Below are 18016 nucleotides of genomic sequence, written 5' to 3' on the forward strand. Positions count from 1 at the left end.
TGGTCATTATAAGTCAATAAGGAAAAAAAATTCAATTAAATGGTGTCAACTAACCTTTCGAAAATGGCATGTATGACGTATAAATTATGCTGAAAACAAGCAAAGACAGTCTAAATTTGTACATCCTTCCAGTAAAAAATCTATTAGAACATATATTGGAATCTGCACGCAGTGGTCACGCTAGATATATCACCAGAACAATAAAATTGCAACTTTTTAAGAATATGTCTTGGATTAATTAAAGTCCAGATGAACCTTGAACATGAAGGCACTTGAACTTTTAAAATGTAAGATGTCAAAACTGAATTTCTAAATATTAAATGGGGTATCAACATTTAAACAAAAATCAGTGTAAATGGTTTGATAAAGGTGTAAAGTTGGCTAAACAAGTAAATATTTTATCAGATTGATCATAAGAAATTATCAGGAATGTGTGCCGGAAATAACTTTATTTGTTGCAGACAAAGCTGTTTATTTAAATCTCCCCTGTAAACGCCCAATCAAAGGATGTTCGACCTATTGCTCGCTTGTGTTTAAATAATCAATTTATTTGCCAACGTCTTTCATAACTATGGCCATGTTTGTAACAATGCTGTTTTTTCTTCTTCTTCTTCTTCTTATTTTTGATCTCGTTACACGTGAGAAGTGAAGTTATGTACATATTCATAACCTTCTCTCATTGATATCGGTATACAAAAATTGTTAAATGTTCGAGGAATAGGGTTGAAATTGTTGGCTAAAAGTCAAGCTACTTGTACTGCATTATAGATATATCAAGGTCGTCTAAAACATGTACATGTACATGTGGATATTGCACAGACCACATAATAATCTCGTTAAAAGTATTAGGTAGACTGTTTAAGGTGTCGTTTACATTATTTTGTCATTTACGAAATTTGAGATTTTCACTTTAACAAAATGGTAGGAAGGCCAGAGGCGTAGCTTGACTTAAAATTCTTGTGAGGCAAAACTATTGTGGCTAGGGGTCTGGATGTTGCCTTAGGCTCCCAGCAAGTTCGGGCGGAACCCTGGTGGGGTGGGGTAGGGGTTCAGGGGGTGAAGCCCCTTGATGGAAAATGAATTTTGGGGTTTTAGAAAGCAAAAATCACACCTGTCCTGGACTGAAATTTCATATAAAATTTTATCGGTTTCGTTATTGAAGACTTCATCGTGTATATAATACTATATATTCAAAAGTATTTAATAGAGGAACCTAAAGAAAAAACAAAAATTAAATTATGGAAAGGGGGTGGTGCTGAAAAATCTAGTGAGGCAGTTGCCTCATTGCCACAATGGAAGCTACGCCCTTGAAGGCTACAAAAAGTAACAACATTAATCAAACAAATTATAAAATGGGCTTTAAATTTAACAATCGTCCGTCATCTTCCAATGAATATAAATAGATATTAGCGCAATCAATATTAAGCGGTCTTAACTGTATCACAATTAAACTTGAACAGTATGTCTTTTTCTAAATTTTGTGAGAATCTTTTGAGGATACATTGTTTAATAGTTATTACATGAAACTTAAGGGTTACAAGATAATATTTTCAATTTCAAAGTTTAAATGGTTTGCATACAGTTCTTGTTTATTTTATCTAATACATTAACAAGCACCATCTGATTCTTCTAACTAGTAAACAAGAGTCCCAATGACATAGTATCGCTCTTCTTACAAATTGTACAACCCTGTCACTTCTATTCTAAGCCGACCGTCACAGTAGCTCATTCGGTAGAGCGCTCGCTTCCTTGATCGGAAGGCCGTGGGTTCGAGCCATGGCCGCGACTGACCTAAGTCGATGAAAAATAGGAGCAACTGCCAAACTTTGAAGTGAAAGTTGTGGGTTCTTCGGATGGGACCTTAAAAACCGAGGCCCTGTGTCACGGCAAGCGTTGGCACGAGAAAGATCCCCCACCACTCAATGGCCCTGAGTGCCGATAAAAGTCAAAATTTGAAGCCCTTCAATTCACCGGTATAAGGTGACGTCTCTATAGTTCTGCAAAGTACAATTCACACTGTGTTCCAGCAAACTACTGACTTCACCGAACTGATTGCCCAGATGGTCCACTTCATTGACCATGAACACCTTCATGATATTTTCAGTTTGAATGATGTTTGGTAGAAGTCCTTCATATGATTCCGCATTCCTTCCGTGAGTGTAATTTCTTTGCCTTGGACGACACTGAAGGGGTGATTTCCTCACTGCAGGGGTCCATATCTGATCTCAGTTTTAGCTGGGTTGAATCGGGCACTCGTAACCATATACATACACCACTCATAAACCTAAAACACAATAATATAATCCTGTTAATTTTGTACATTTTTTATTTCTTTTTATTTATATTTTTGAATAGAAATGTCAGTGCATTTTATTTTCTATCCTATGAATATCATGCAAATCATTATTTACTTTGTGAAAGTATATACCCCTTTCCAAAAAGTGAGGATTTCCCCAAATTTCATGCTTAAACTATGAAAAAAATAAATTACATGTAGGTTGAAAAATTCTGAAACTTGTCTTAGCACTTGCAGCATAAGTCTCCATAACAGTGGCCTCTTCTGCACCTTTCTTCAGGCACTGCCTTGTAATCCAGCCATTGGCTCTTTCGTAGGGAAAGAGCCATCTTCCATACAAAGGGCCAAAGGTAGCAAATCCATCCACAATATGATAAAGCAAGTATGTGACTACGTGTAGGTTCTGTCAGTGGTAAAAACAAATCTTTTAATTAATGTAAACAAATTTTGCATAATAAATACATTTAAACTAAAACTATTAAATGAGTTATTATAATATTACTAGTAGCTATTTATTTCTTACAGCTTTCATCATTATTTTAATTTTTTTAAAGAAAAGTACATAAGGCCAAAATAAAAAAAAAAAACCTTTGTTTCCCCTAACGAGACCGACCCAATTAAATCGTGTTGACTGAAAAGATCTTTTAAAATAAAATAATTAAAATATTTTTTAATTAAATGTTTATCAACTTTTACAAATTACAATTCTATCAAAATCCGTTTTTATCAGAACGGCCGACATTGTTCTACTGTGATTTTTAAGCGTTTGTTGGAAACAAAATGGCGCGCAGAACATGTGGTCAGAGGGTTAGTTCGTGTTATAAAACAAAGGCGACAAATCAATATTATGCCTTTAGCTTATTAGAATCCGACACTCTTAAAACATTTCATTAATAAAATATACCATGATTAATTAAGTGTGCTTCGATGGTATTTACAAACCTGACTTTTAAAATTAAGGTACGTAGTACATGGTAAGCCCGCCTCATGAGCAGACAAGAGGCCTAAGTTGTGAACGCATCAATCAATTTCACTGTATTTTTTTTATTTAATTTGAGTTTTGATCTGATAAACAGTTCATCGATGTTCCTATGTTTACTACATGTATATGGGACCATAGGAGTCTGAATATTTCATCCTGATGAATGTAATTCAGACGTCCTTTCTTCATGCATGCCTTTTAATCATGGGTTAAACTTCGTGTCTATGACATTGTGCATGGCATTTTTTAAATATTTTTAGATATGGTTTGGTTCAATTCAATATTGTTTACCTACTCTTTCCAAATAGATTAATTTTGAAATCATGATACAGCTTCCTGAGACGTTCAGTGTATTTTTCTTCAAAAAATTGGGCCCTTGAAGATTGGTTATTTCTTTGTTTTAAATCCCTTAGAGATCTTTTGGGACGACAACATTTGAATATTTACCCAGTGAAGGGCTCCAAATTTAGACTTGTACTCAGCACTTTTGGTCCATTGAGCAGTAAGGGATCTTTAACGTGTCAGCATCTACTGAGACAGTGGACCTAAGCTTTTTTCGGTCCCATTAAAAGGACCAGTCTTAAGGTCAAGATCTAGTAAATGAAAGGTGCCTACAGATTTCTCAAATTTGAGAAGTAAATTCCTTTAATGGTGCTTTATAACTTTAGCTTGGTCAGATAAGGTGTTTCGGGCATAATTTGTAGATGAACAAGACGAAAAATCATATTTTAAACTGTCATTTTCAATGGAAAATTAAGAAAACTGGTCATGAATACGGGAGTTTTTTTCCATATCAGACAAAGAAATGCATCCAGATTGCCTACAGTCTCTCAGAAAACGGTAATTTGTATGTTCTTGGCCTCTTCTTTAAAATAATGTTAAATTGAATATAGGTATCGGGATTACTTTTCACATGATTTCAAATTGAATTCTATGAAAGTACTTTATTTTCTACAAAATTCTACTAGAGCCATAAAGTACGGGAAAAAGAAAGTTAAAATTGATTATGACGTCATAATGGATCTAGTACCAAAAAGTTAGTCTGAAGTCATTTACTAGATCTTGACCTTAACATCCCTCATTTAGATTACAACCTGCGACTTAAAATTAGATCCTTAATTCAGGACTCCAAAACGAAATGCTCTAGAACCACTGCACAACTCAAGGCCCTTGCGTATCAGAGAATTTTTTCTTTTAAAATATATGATTTCAATAAATTTACACTGGCGTGAGATATTTCCCAAGTTCAATTGAATAATAGTCGTTAATTAACCCTGAATGTTGCTTTTAAACGACATTTGTATGATATTCTGTTTATAAATCGTTTATTTGTACTTTTCATATTTCTAAAGGTATTATAACATTAAATTTCAGAATGTATTTTCAAAGCTGCTCTCAGAAATATTTACCTACCTACCTACCCAACTTCAGATTTTAAAGGAAACGAAGATATTTCGAATGATGGCCTAATTGCACTTTTATCTTTTTTCGTACATTGTTGACTCATTAGCACAGCACAGATATAAAAGATACAACATTCTATTCTGTAACTAAACCTTGGGTACTAAACAAGAATGGATATCCCATATACAAAATTAATTTTTTTAAAGTGTTTGTTAAAACTTTCTGGGAAAAGTGAATTTATCCACAATTTGTAATACCTGCATGGAGAAAGTCACACTCAAACAAAACCAGTCCAGTGTAAACGTCTAAATATCTTCTTTGGTCAGCTGTGGTGAGACTATTCTCTTGATGAGGTTCAACATGATTAACAGAGTTTCCTCTTACTGCTTCGGCAAAACTCTCTTATGCACCAGGAAAGGGCCCCACTGGTAACAGACTGTAACAAAAACCCATGGATCAATACGCAAGTTCCGAGTTATCCGCTCTCTAGTAAAGGAGGCGTATTTAATACCGTTGACTACGCATCGGTGAGTACAATCTCCAAAGACGCTTCGAATAAAAATGGCCGATATAAGACTAAACAACGACATTAAAAATATGCTAAAACCCGATCTTAGAGCAATCATGTAAGCCAGAGGCATCACTGTGACCAACTATAATGTCACACAGCTTCGAGAACTTGCCATCAAAGCTTTTGAGATGAAGCTACCGGTATTATATCAGTAGGACGATATCGCTGAGTCACCGAAGAAACAATTACCGTGAAAGACCGAGTGATAACTTGTGTATGACGTAAGTTTACATAGTTGGACATATAATTTACAATGCATACCAGACATTGTTTGTGCAGATATATATCTTTGCTCATTTGTTGTCAAACGCTCATATTGGTCTCCCAAAATATAAATAAAACAAGACAATAGTAATTTTTCTATCATCTACATGTTTCAATTTAAAATAGTAAAATAGATTACTTAATATTGTAATAATTTGTACAAATAAATTTCTTGTCTATATAGTACAGACTGTAATGAATTATAATTAACCAATTATGTAATAGGCAGATTTTTCAACCGCATCCAATGATCGAAAGTTAAATTTATGTTATATAATGTCTTTGGGATGATGGAGGCTGTAAGCATGTGGTCGCACTGCTCTTCAGTCTGGTGGAATGGAGTGACAGGCACTCAGACAAAAATACAGCTACATGCACAGATGTCAAGTGTTTGTGGGAGAGGCCGAGACGAGAGATGTCAGTAAATCAGCCGACACTGTAAGTAGGGTATACCCATACCCACACATTTTTCACCCCATTGACGAGAATGTACATGTAATTACAAATGACAATTTTGAGATGGACATTTTTGAACTTGACACACAGATAATGGAAGTATTAGATAATGATTTTACAAATAGTACTGATGCTGAACCTCTGTCTGTTCCACTACTGGCTTCTCCATACAAAGTAAAAGACTGTAGCATGCGCTTTGTTAAATTTATGCAAGACAGTGTACAAAATGTAGATTGTAATGAGATCAAAATTTTAAATGAGGGTCAAAGTGAGAATTTTAACTGGTACAAGTATAGAGTAGGTAGGGCAACTGCATCAATTGTTCATGATGATGTCAAGTACAAAGGAGACAGTAACAATAACTAACAGAAAAGTCACATGTTTCAAGTCCTGCTATTTTATATAGGAAAGAGAGGAGTCATTAGCTCGAGAATTGTTTGACATTCAGTGTAAAGTGAGCATGAAAAACATACTTTAAAAGTTCCAGGTCTTTTAGTTAACCCTGAATTTCCGAACATTGCTGCAAGCCCTTGTCAGAAAACATAAGTAGAAACCAAATGTCATTATAAGTACAGGTTTTTTCACTTTGGATGAAATTTGTAAGGAAAATTATCACATTTTTTTTATTCCAGTAATGAAATGAGGCTTGAACACTCCTCACCATGGTATTTTCAAATTCAGTGTCAGCTAACTGTTGCAGATTTAATACATTGTGATTTTTTTTTTATGTACTTAGAGGGTCAAGCAGCTTGTAAACATAAAATATATGTGGAAAGAATTAATTTTAATGCAAAATAAATAATTGACAAATACCTGCCAAGCATGCAATTTACATACATGTCAGATGAGTACTAAAAATATATTCAATCAACATGAAACATGTATAATTTTCATTATGATTTAAATTTCAAACTTTTTAAATATTTTCTTTAGAAATTTACAAACAATATAACATATTGCATTATTGCAAAGATGAGTGTACTGGTAAAAATAACCAGTAAATACATGTGAAGTGCTGTCATTGATTTCATTTTCTTACTAAGTTTTGGCATTAGGTTACATAAACAAGAGGCCCAAGGGAAACATCGCTCACCTGAGCACATTGGCTAGGAAAAAGCACAAATCAGTTCAGTGTTGAAAAGTTTAGAAGGGGGGGGGGCTTGAATTTTAAACCTTCCATATCAATATAACAAATGGTTTTGTTGTTCTTGAGCAGAAAATTTTTAAAGATTTTTCCTCTACACATTCCGCATCCTATCCCAGGGGAACATTATTTGAATAAACTTGAATCTATACTACCTAAGGATGCTTCTTTTTCAAAATTAGTAATCATAGCTTTGCTATTCTTGCGAAGAAGATTTTAAAAGTTTTTCCCTATATATTCTTATGTAAAACTTTGATCCACCATTGTGGCCCCTCCCTACACCCGAGGGTCATGATTTGAATAAATTTGAATCTACACTACCTGAGAATGCTTTCATATAAATATGTCTAAACAAGGCTTTGTTGTTCATGAAAAGAAGATTTTTTTCTATATATTCTTAATATGTAAAACTTTGATCCCCCATTGCGGCACCTCCCTACCCTCGGGGGTCATGACTAATGATGGCTTTGCTGTTCTTGAGAAGATTTTAAGGCCATCATTAAAAATATCTTTGTTTCCCCTAACCCGACCCTAAAATCTCAAGCTGGGTAGGTAGGTAGGCAAAATTTTTTTTTTTTTTTTGACAGCAGCTTTGAAAATACATTCTTAAAATTTAATGGAATGATATCTTTATAAATAAGTTAAGTACAAAAGAAAGTGATTTGTAAACAGCTAGAATACCATACAAATGCAGTTTAAACTCAACATTTTAGGTAAATTAATTCACAACTATTATTCAATGAACCATTTCATACCAGAGTAAATTTGTTAAAAATCGAATACATCTGTTTAAAAGATTCTCGGGTACGCAAAGACTGGACACCAGAGTATTTTTTTTATATCTACTATCAGCTTCCATTGCTTTGTACTTTTTTCAAGGGCTTCGAATTGTGCAGAGGTTCTAGAGCATTTCGTTTTAGAGTCTCGAAGTAAGGAGCTATTTCTAAGTTGCAGGTTCAAATCCCAATGCGTGACGTTGAGACCAGTTCTTCGAATGGCACAGTAAAAACTTAGGTCCAGTTACGCATTAGATACTAGCACGGGAAAAACAATCCTCATTGCTCATGGCCTTAAGTGCCGCGTACACGTCTAAATTTGGAGTCCTTCACCAGACAAATGTTTAAATAAATGTTGTTTTCTCAACAATTATCAGAGATTCAAATCAAAGAAACAACCAATCTTCCAGGGCCTTATTAAAGAAAAATACACGGACGTCTCAGGAAGCTTGTATCATAATTTCAATTCTAAAAATGATATCATGTCATACACAATGTCAACGTTAAGAAGTTTAACCCATGATTAAAAGGCAGGAATAAAGGACATTTGAATTCTATTCATTAAGATGAAATATGCAGACTTATTTACAACTCCTATGGTCCCATATAGTAAACATTGGAATATTGATGAGCTCTGCATAAGATCAAAACTCAAATTAAATAAAATGCAATGAAACTGATTGGTGTTTTCACAAGGTGGGCCCCTTGTCTGCTCATGAGGGGTATCATGAGGATAGTCTATGGGCCTAAGCATGCTCTCTACGTACCTTAATTATACGACAGGCTTGTAAATACAACCCAAACACTTTCAATTAGTCATTGGATATTATATTTTGTAAACAAAGTGTTTCAAGAGTGCAGGATTCTAATATGCTAAAGACATAAGGTTGATCCGTTGCCTTTCTTTTAAAACACGAACTAACCCTCTATGACCATATGTTGTAGGCGCTATTTAGTTTCCAATAAACGCTTGAAAATCACAGAACAAAATCATTCGATCTGATTAAAAACAGATTTGATGGAATTTTATTTTATAGAAGTTGATAAACATAAAAAAAAAAGTATCTGAATAATCTTAGGAAAAAAACTTTCCAGTCGGCGCGTTTTAATTGGGTCGGTCGCGTTAGGGGAAACAAAGGTATTTTTTATTTTGGCCTAAAAGATTTTTTCCAATGTACTCCTGTGTAAAACTTTGATCCCCCTAGTGGCCCAACCCTACCCCTGGGGGTCATAATTTGAACAAACTTGAATCTACTTTATCCGAGGATGCTTTCATATCAATATGACTAAACAGGGTTTTGTTGTTCTTGAGAAGAAGATTGATAAAAGATTTTTTCCTATAAATTCTAATGTATAACTTTGATCCCCCATTGTAATCCCATCCTAACTCTGGGGGTCATGATTTTAACAAACCTGAATCTACAGTAGGTAAAGGAGGTTTCCATTTAATTCAATACTAATGGCAATTTGGTCATAAAATCTTTGTTGAATACAAGGAAGAGTTCAATGGTAATTGATTAATAATTTTAATACCAGTGTTAAATAGTTAATTATTCTTAATTCCAGCTCTTTTTATAAAAAAAAAAGGGGGGGGGGGGTTAGACGATGTTTTCCATTGAAATCAGGCTTGAAAGCATCAGCATATTTTAAAATTTTCTCGAATAGGGATAAATGTTCTTTAAATCTTTTCTTATGTTTCATGCGTATAAAATTAAACATTTGTAATTGATTAAATACAACGTTTAAGATGTAAACCCCTTCGAAATTGGTGAAAAAGTGAGCATTTTTGTCGTTTTTTGTCTGTAAACATATGTTGAGTAATTATAACACTCCATATTACCTGTCAAAAAGAATTTTTGTTTCACGGGGAGGGGGGGGGGGATGTTTTAAAAATATTTTCCATTTTCCGTTGATTTCTATAGTGAAAAACACAGGTTCTACCAAATTTATAGAGTTATCTCTCTTTGTTTTCCCAAATAAGTAATGTTTTATAAAATTTAATATAAATATCCATAAAAATATGAAAAATCATTCAAATATGTTAACTTTTGAAAATTGACTTCGAGGTAGGCGGGAGAACAATACTATCGTTCACAGTTCTTTATATATTAATCAACGAGAATCTAGGTCACCATTTGAGAGACGCTAATCATGTAGCGTCGGGAATGCCACGCTTTACAGAAAGTTTAAGAATAACTGAGATTTGTACTAAATATTAGGTCTCTACATAATTTAAGGTGTGAAAATCTAATTTTTAACACCCCCCCTTCCAAAAAAAAATGTGTCGATAAATTTACGAAAATATGCACATTCATTTCTTTTATCCTTGAACCGTGTTGATGGAAAGGGAAACAGAGCACCCTGGAAGTACAGTACATATAACATAATACATCAGTTATCAAAATAAAGTTGCGAACATGTAAAGAGAAAACGTCAATTAATCAGTGAAATTGAGATTTTAAAGTTAAAAAACGGGGAGGGGGGTATATTTACTTCTGCTCCTTAACCAAGTGCGGGATTCTGAACAAAGTATTTCTTCCTGCTATAGGCCTGTAATCAACTCTCAGTATAAACTATGATTTTTCGTCACCATTGGTAAAAATTCAATTCCCGCGCTTGCGCGGTATTTTTTAAATGTCAGAACACAGTAGTATTTACGTATTGCTATTTATAGACATTACATTGGAGTTTTTATGCACAGTATTTTAGATGCAATTCGGATTCTGTAATTTGATGACATTTATGAAATCACATCCAATCACTATAATGCGATTTCGCTTGGGATGGGCAGTTAATGTCATATTTACTTATAAATGAGATTAGACTATACCGACAAAAACTTTGATTACATTTTTTTTATCTGCAGCTCGACCTGTCAGACAGTTGGCTAGTGAAAGTTTTGGCTAGCTGAAATAATTTATATTCCTACATATCCGGACAATTTTGAGCGTGAACCAAAGCGTCCGAATAAACGAGGCTTCACTGTATTCCATATCCTTATTCAAAGCTTTTAAAAGGTGTAACAATATAATTTCAACATATATAAAGTACACATGTATTGAAATTCTTTTTATCAGTATGTTGATATTCACTAACTGTAGTTGAATTTAGTCCAATGACCTGTAACTGGTGATAAATTGATTTTACATTCACATTTCAGGTCTGTTGCAACAATAATAATATTATATTTACTATGTAAAAAATGGAAAAAAGTGGGATGTAAATGCAAAGCTATCACGCAGCTCTGTTAAGGCTGCATAAAGGGGGCGGGGCCTAATTTATTCGGGAAAAGCTTACTGTGACATCACACAAATATAGCAATTCCTCATAATAACAGAAAATGAAATAATTTGCGAATCTAAGCTACATAAGAGTAATGAACTACATCGAAACTTCCCACTGCATTCATTTTTGTCGCTAGCTAAATCCCACACAGCAAGATATAAACAAGTCACTGATCGCAATGAACCTGTCGACATGACGTCATCATGGTAAAGTTTGGCGCATTTTATGTGCAGTGAGACGCGGATCAAGTAATTTTTTCACAGTGAAAAATGCATTTTATTATTAAACAGAATATTATTTGAAAATCTTAGGTAGACTATTAAGACAGATCTGAAACGTTTGTTTAGTGCCATTATTTAAAAAATATTGAGAGAATGTATTGAATTAATTCTACCGTGTTTTTGTCTACAGGGTGTGCATCTTTCACGCCGAGGTGCCTCATTAAATCGGCTTTTCGCAAGGGCATACACTTAATAGATCTTGACCATTTTTTGAATACACATAATGGACATATTCCTTAACTTGAAAAGTGCTGCTGCTTTCCTGAAATCGATAGCATAACTTAATAAATACATAAAATACTTGGTAAAGGTCACACATATTTCGACATTAGCAAGATAACTTGAAATTTAAACTAATAAAATGCGAATTCTATTTAAAGCAGCAGCACTTTCCATAAACTACAAGTTATGTAGAAACAATCTATTACTTTAATTTTTAATTTTAACTAGGGTATGCCCTTGCGATATTGAAATTTGTGACCTACATACAGTACACATTATATGCATTTATCACGTGACTATCAAATAACGTGACCAAACCAAATTCAGTACAGAGCGGGGTATACAATGTTATTTCAAAGAATGTTAAAGTCATAAGATAATATAGTACCTTTACAAAATTAAAATTCAGTTTAAAAAGGTATGTATTTATGCACGTTTATATTCTGTTGATTTCTTCGAAGTACGCCTTAACAGTGCTGCGCAGCAGGTAACATGTTTCATATACACATCATGTATATCAAAAATAATTACGTACTTTAATTTTTGTCTGGTCACTTTAGAAATTAATTTTAGCTCATTGTTGTACATGTAGATGTTTTTCTACTGTAATTGTTCAAAGGTTTTATAAGTGCCACTTGTTTTGCATAAACTTGAACGAATGGAAGCAGTTTTCAATATAAAGTACATTGCTTTCAAAGGTATGATTGCAATATTTGATAATATATAACATTAATTAATATTAATAAACATATTGCTTTAAAATATTTAATTCAATCCAAGGAAAAAAACGATAAGTTTTTTTTAACTCACAGAAGCCGGGGGCTAAAGTTAGCTTGCCGATCTGAGTTTGTCCATCTATCTTTCTGTTAACTTCTCTGAACCACTGGACTTGATAGATTTTACAAAATACGAGAATTCTACTACTCTGTAGAACAGCAAGGTCATATTAGTCATACCTGAGTATTGATATTGAATCATGCCAATGTTATGTACATCAATTCAAGTATGGATGTCTTTACCCCTTGGGGTTAGATTTGGGCACAATATGTTTTTTGTTATTTCCGAGAACAAAAAGGAAAAAAAGTGACTCAGAAGAGTATTGTTGGTCAAGAGTCTTGTTTAAAATAGGATGTTTTTTGTTTTTACATTTGAATTTGTATTTACAACAATTGTGCATATGGGCATCGGTGTCACACAAGTCATCAGTATCCTTTCTGAGATTAATATACCTGAGTTGAATGTTATCCATGCCATGTTGGATTGATTAATGTTTCACGCCGAATCGGCACTATTTCAGCCATATACCGGCGATAAAAAGTTATGTCATGTGACCAGTTTTGAAAGTTTTGGGTTTCTCTGGCGGCCCCCAGTGAGCCTACTCTTTTTCGAAAACCAGAAAAACGATCTTTTGCGTGCCAAGGGGGTTGTAATCCTTGACACGGGGCACCATTTAAAGTCCCATCCGACGGACCTTAAAATTAAAAATTTATACAAGCAGCTAAATTATTAACCACAAGCAATCGTTATTTAAAATGTATTCATTTAAATCTTACTGTAAAAATCAGTTTCTTGTAAGTACTTTAAAATTGTAAAAGGGTTAGTGTTTTTAAAAAGATCATGCATTGTATGCACATTATTAAAGAGTCTACTACGTATAGGCGAGAAATCGGAACATTCTAATAGTATATGTTGTATAGTTATTGCACAGTCACACGAGATACATTCAGGTTGATGTTCCCTGTTAAGTAAATATGAATGAGTAAACCTTGAATGTCCGATTCGTAATCTTGATATAATGACTTCGTCCTGACGTTTCAGGCCGAAATCAGATAATTGATTGACTTTGTTCTGTATTGTATAGAGTTTATTATCATCGCAAAAATCCCAAAATATTTGATAGGATGATTATGGGCATTGAAGTCTCCCATGAGAAGAAAGGGGGCAGGAAGTTGTTGAATTAATTCCGTTAATTCTTGAGACTGTAAATGATAATTTGGAGGGATATATACAGAACAAAGTGTAATTGTTTTATCAAGAGTAAGACGTATGGCTATTGCTTGTAAATTTGTTTTTAAATTTATCTGACTATGAATATATTTGTTATGTATTGCCAAAGAAGAACCACCAGAGGCTCTTTCAGTTGGAGCAAAATGGTTATACATAATATAGTTTTTAACACTTATCTTATCGGTTTCTTTTAGATGTGTTTCTTGAAGACATATTGCTACTGGGCAATGGTCCCTAATAAGTAAAGATAATTCGTTAAAATTAACTCTAAAACCTCGACAATTCCACTGAATAATTGTAGGATGATTCATTTTTATTTATTGTGGGTGATAGGGGATATCCTCCCATTATTCTTTTTGGGGAAAGGTTTCGGTCTTTGAAGAAGATGAATGTGATGTTGTAAAATCCATTTCTTCAAGGGCCCCGAATTTATTATGTAAAGCAACGGGGTCTGTTGTACCCTTTGGTATCCGATCACTCAACTGTTTTTTGGAATTTTTGGAAGGAGAAGTGTTCTGTCTCCCAGATGGTCTAGAAGTAGCTGCAGGCCTGGATACAGCCGCAGCTACAGGTTTTGGCGCAGCCGCAGCTGCAGGGCCCGCAGAAGCAGGCACCGTTTTCGTTTTACCTTTGTCATTAGATGACAAAGACACTTTTGAAGAAGAGGTCTGTTGGAGAATATCATTCTCGCAGACCTGTGTGGACATATCCTTCAATGAGGATGTTTTCAAAACTGTTGCATATGTCAATTTAGGTGTCGGAACACTATACATGTTAACTAGTTTTTTTGCCTCTGGATAAGGTATTCGTTTTTCTACTTTAACTTTCTGTATTTCTTTTTCTTTTTTCCACAATGGGCATTGTTTTGAAGACGCCATGTGTTCTCCCTTGCAGTTTTTACACATTCTGACAAGTTTTGCCGTCATGCCCCTCCTCACCACACCTGAAGCATGTTTCCGAGCCTTTACAATTCATTTGCCCATGCCCAAATCGCTGGCATTTAAAGCAACGCAAAGGGTTGGGTACAAATGTTTCAATTTTCATTTGGTACAGTCCCACTTTTATATTAGTTGGGAGAGTCGGCATAGCAAATGTCAAAAGGTAAGTGTTTGTAGGTTCAATCATTTCATTACGCTTTTTTGTGAACCGTTTAACAGAGATCACTCCCTGGGATTCCAATTCATGTTGGATTTCCTGTTCAGGAATACCATCCAGGTCGTGATCCCTGTCAAACAAGATACCTTTACTCTGGTTTAGTCCACTGTGAACTTTTCCGAGTACCGGGATATCTGCCAACATTTTAAGAGCCAACAATGAAACTGAATGTTGTTTCTTGCTTACTTCAATAAGTAGAGCTCCAGATTTCAACTTTTTCACAGATTTGGGCGTACCAATAATTCCTTGTATGCCTTTTTGTATGATAAAAGGCGATATTTTTGTTAAAGGCTTTTTTTGCTGATCTGATAACTGTGCTTCAAGTGTGATGAAGCGGGGCCAGTGTTCCGCAACAGTTTTTAATTGCTCATCATTGAAGGAGTCTAAATCTGATGGGTAAGAACGTTTTTTAGAAGAAGCCATGGTTACACGAAGGAAGTTCAGAATCCTTGCTCCCCGCCCGCCTCGGAGCGCCAACAAGGGCGATATCTAGTCAAACGGACATCCAGTAAGACCGACACCAAGAGGATACAAAGAAACTATACTCAGACATGATATGCCTGATTGACCCTAAGCCACCGCTTAATTTAAATATCAATATGGAAACGTCGGCGTATTGGTAAGTTGCAAAAAATGTGAACAATTGTTGAATAGGACATTGCAAAAACATCAATACTAAAGGCATATAGATATTATTAGCTCGGCGTGACCAGCCGATTGATCAAGTCGGGCCAATGTGGAGTGTTGGTCAGACAGGTGCATTACACCCAGCACCCGCAGACCTCAGCCACCAGGATCCCCTTCTCCACCAACACGGGTCGCAACCCACGGCCAACAGGTTGCCCCATTTAGTCGCCTTTCACGACATGCAAGGGGGTGCCAGGGACCTATTCTTATCACCCCGGGTCCCCACGGGGGTGCCACGTTGGACAATACACAGAAAGAAAATTTCAGAGCAGAATGTTGCTGCAGAGTCTATGCCTAACGCTTTGCAGAAGGAACTGGGAACAATGAATGGGCGTCTATACAATATCAATTCAATTTAACGCAGTTCCACCCTTGAAATTCGTCACAAGAAGTCTCTAACGAGACTGTAGCTCTACTGGTTTGTACTTATAACAAAGGAAGAGAAAAGTAGCATTTGGACTCGAAACTTTGCAAGCAATAAATAGAATAATCATCCTTCGTTTAGTCTCTTTTTGTGACAAGATTTATTTCAGACTAAATCTGTGGGAGGAGAAGCCTTTTGAGAGAATTTTAGCGAACTTTCTATTTTTAGTAACAATAGCAATACCATTCATCAGACCAAAACTGTAGGAAGAGTATATATAAAATATTATGTATCTTAGTGTACCCTACTTGTGTGCCATGTTATATTGAAATCAGACCAAAGCTGTAGGTGAAATAGCATTTTGAAAGTATTTCACAGAAATTTTTATTTTTAGTAACCATGCCAACACCGTTCATCAAAATCAAAAACCGATATAAAAGATTATGTATCTTAGTGTAGTCTACTTGTGTGGAAAGTTATATTGGAATCAGACTGAATCTGTAGAAATAGTAGCATTTTGAATGCATTTCACAGAAATTTCTATTTTTAGTAACCATGGCAACATCGACCATCGAAATCAAAAACCGATATACAGAATTATGTATCTTAGTGTAGTCTACTTGAGTGCCAATATACATTGAAATCAGACCTAAACTGTTGGAGGAGTAGCATTCTGAAAGTATTTCACAGACATTTCTATTTTTAGTCACCATGGCAACACCATTCATTGAACACAGAATTATGTATCTTAGTGTAGTCTACTTGTGTGCTAAGTTATATTGGAATCGAACAAAAACTGTAGGAGGGGTAGGGTTTTGAAAATTTTTTTTACAGACAGACGGACGGACGACGGACACATCACTATCGCATAAGCTTTGTCGCCCGCGTGGCGCAGTGGTTAGAGTGTCTGCTCTAGAGTCGCGAAGTAAGGAGTTGATCCTTACGTCGCGGGTTCGAATCCACTGTGGGACGTGGAGACCGGTCCTTCGGATGAGACCGTATAAACCGAGGTCCCGTGTCGCAGTAGGTGCTGGCACGAAAAAGATCCCTCACTGCCTAATGGCCGTAAGTGCCGAGTATAGGACAAAATTTGCAGCTCTTCACCGGCAAGTGGTGGCGTCTCCATATGAGTGAAAAATTCTCGAGAGGGACGTTAAACAACATACAATCAATCTCCTGGTCTTTGACCAGTAGAGCTAACAAAAAATCGAGTTAGAATTGTATTACGTCACAATGGTCAGATTCGTAATCGCGACCGATTTTTGGGGGTTTTAAATTTTCAAAGCGAATGTTATAACCGGTAAATTAAATTGCGCGCAGAAATCATGGCGAGGGATAGAAAGGGAAGATTTATTAAAGAATCTCGTCAGAAACCAAAAAGAAGGATTGGCGAAAGGAAGAGAGAAAGCAAGGCACGTAAAAGCGGTACACACTAGAAGAACCTATCGTTGGAATTGATCACAATTATTTCAAAGGTGATGATGGTGGTGACGATTTTCACCTGCTTTTTCGTGAGTGGTTTCTCCTTTCACTGGAATCAAATTAGGAAGAAGAAAAAAACATTCCGTAAAGAAAGTAGGTGAAGGTGGGAAGGGAGTGGGTTGAGTATATGTTGGTTGCCGTTCCCTTCTTAGACAACGTAATATGTGCTTTGAAATTGCCCATTATTATCTTTTAATTATTAAGCTAAATATTTTTATCGTTTAAGAGTTTCCGTATTGTCCTACTGTAAAAGTACATGTAAGCCGTTAACTGTGTAAGTCAGCACTTCTCGCAAAAGTCCAAATATTCAATGTCTTATTGAATGCAAAGAGTATATGGATCAAATAGATATGGAAAAAGTCGACATTGCTTCAGAGATAAACAACCACCTCACCATCAGAATATAAAACTTACAAAGGAGAATGGGTTTTGAAATCAGAACGAACATTCGGAAGATTTTCAAAGGAACAAATAAATTTCCTGAGAGAAATGTTTGCTAAACGTGAAATGACTGAACATAATCGTGATGCAGAAAAAGAGGTGTCTGTAAAGATGATGACGGTCAAATATAATGCCAGAAGAAGTTTTTGTCAGCAGAAAATCTTATCTTAGCATTAGCTAAGATTGCAAACTACAGTCA

The 18016-nt window shown here is 35.2% G+C and overlaps 1 protein-coding gene across 1 annotated transcript in view; it reads right to left on the bottom strand.

The window, feature by feature from the left end:
* The window catches only part of LOC133181228 (protocadherin Fat 4-like), a 31530-nt gene extending 28905 nt beyond the window's left edge, over positions 1-2625 (bottom strand). The window contains exons 1-3 of the mRNA XM_061315767.1: positions 2567-2625; positions 2173-2284; positions 2009-2087 (exon numbers count right to left, since the gene is read on the bottom strand). Of these exons, the coding sequence (XP_061171751.1) occupies positions 2009-2087; positions 2173-2284; positions 2567-2625 (250 nt within the window). The remainder of the gene's footprint in view (positions 1-2008; positions 2088-2172; positions 2285-2566) is intronic.
* Positions 2626-18016: the final 15391 nt, after the last annotated feature.

The sequence above is a fragment of the Saccostrea echinata genome, unplaced genomic scaffold (genome assembly GCF_033153115.1).
Source record: "Saccostrea echinata isolate AGI-Se365-2 ecotype Australia unplaced genomic scaffold, CSIRO_AGI_Sech_v1 ptg000001l, whole genome shotgun sequence".
In the NCBI taxonomy this organism is placed as follows: domain Eukaryota; kingdom Metazoa; phylum Mollusca; class Bivalvia; order Ostreida; family Ostreidae; genus Saccostrea; species Saccostrea echinata.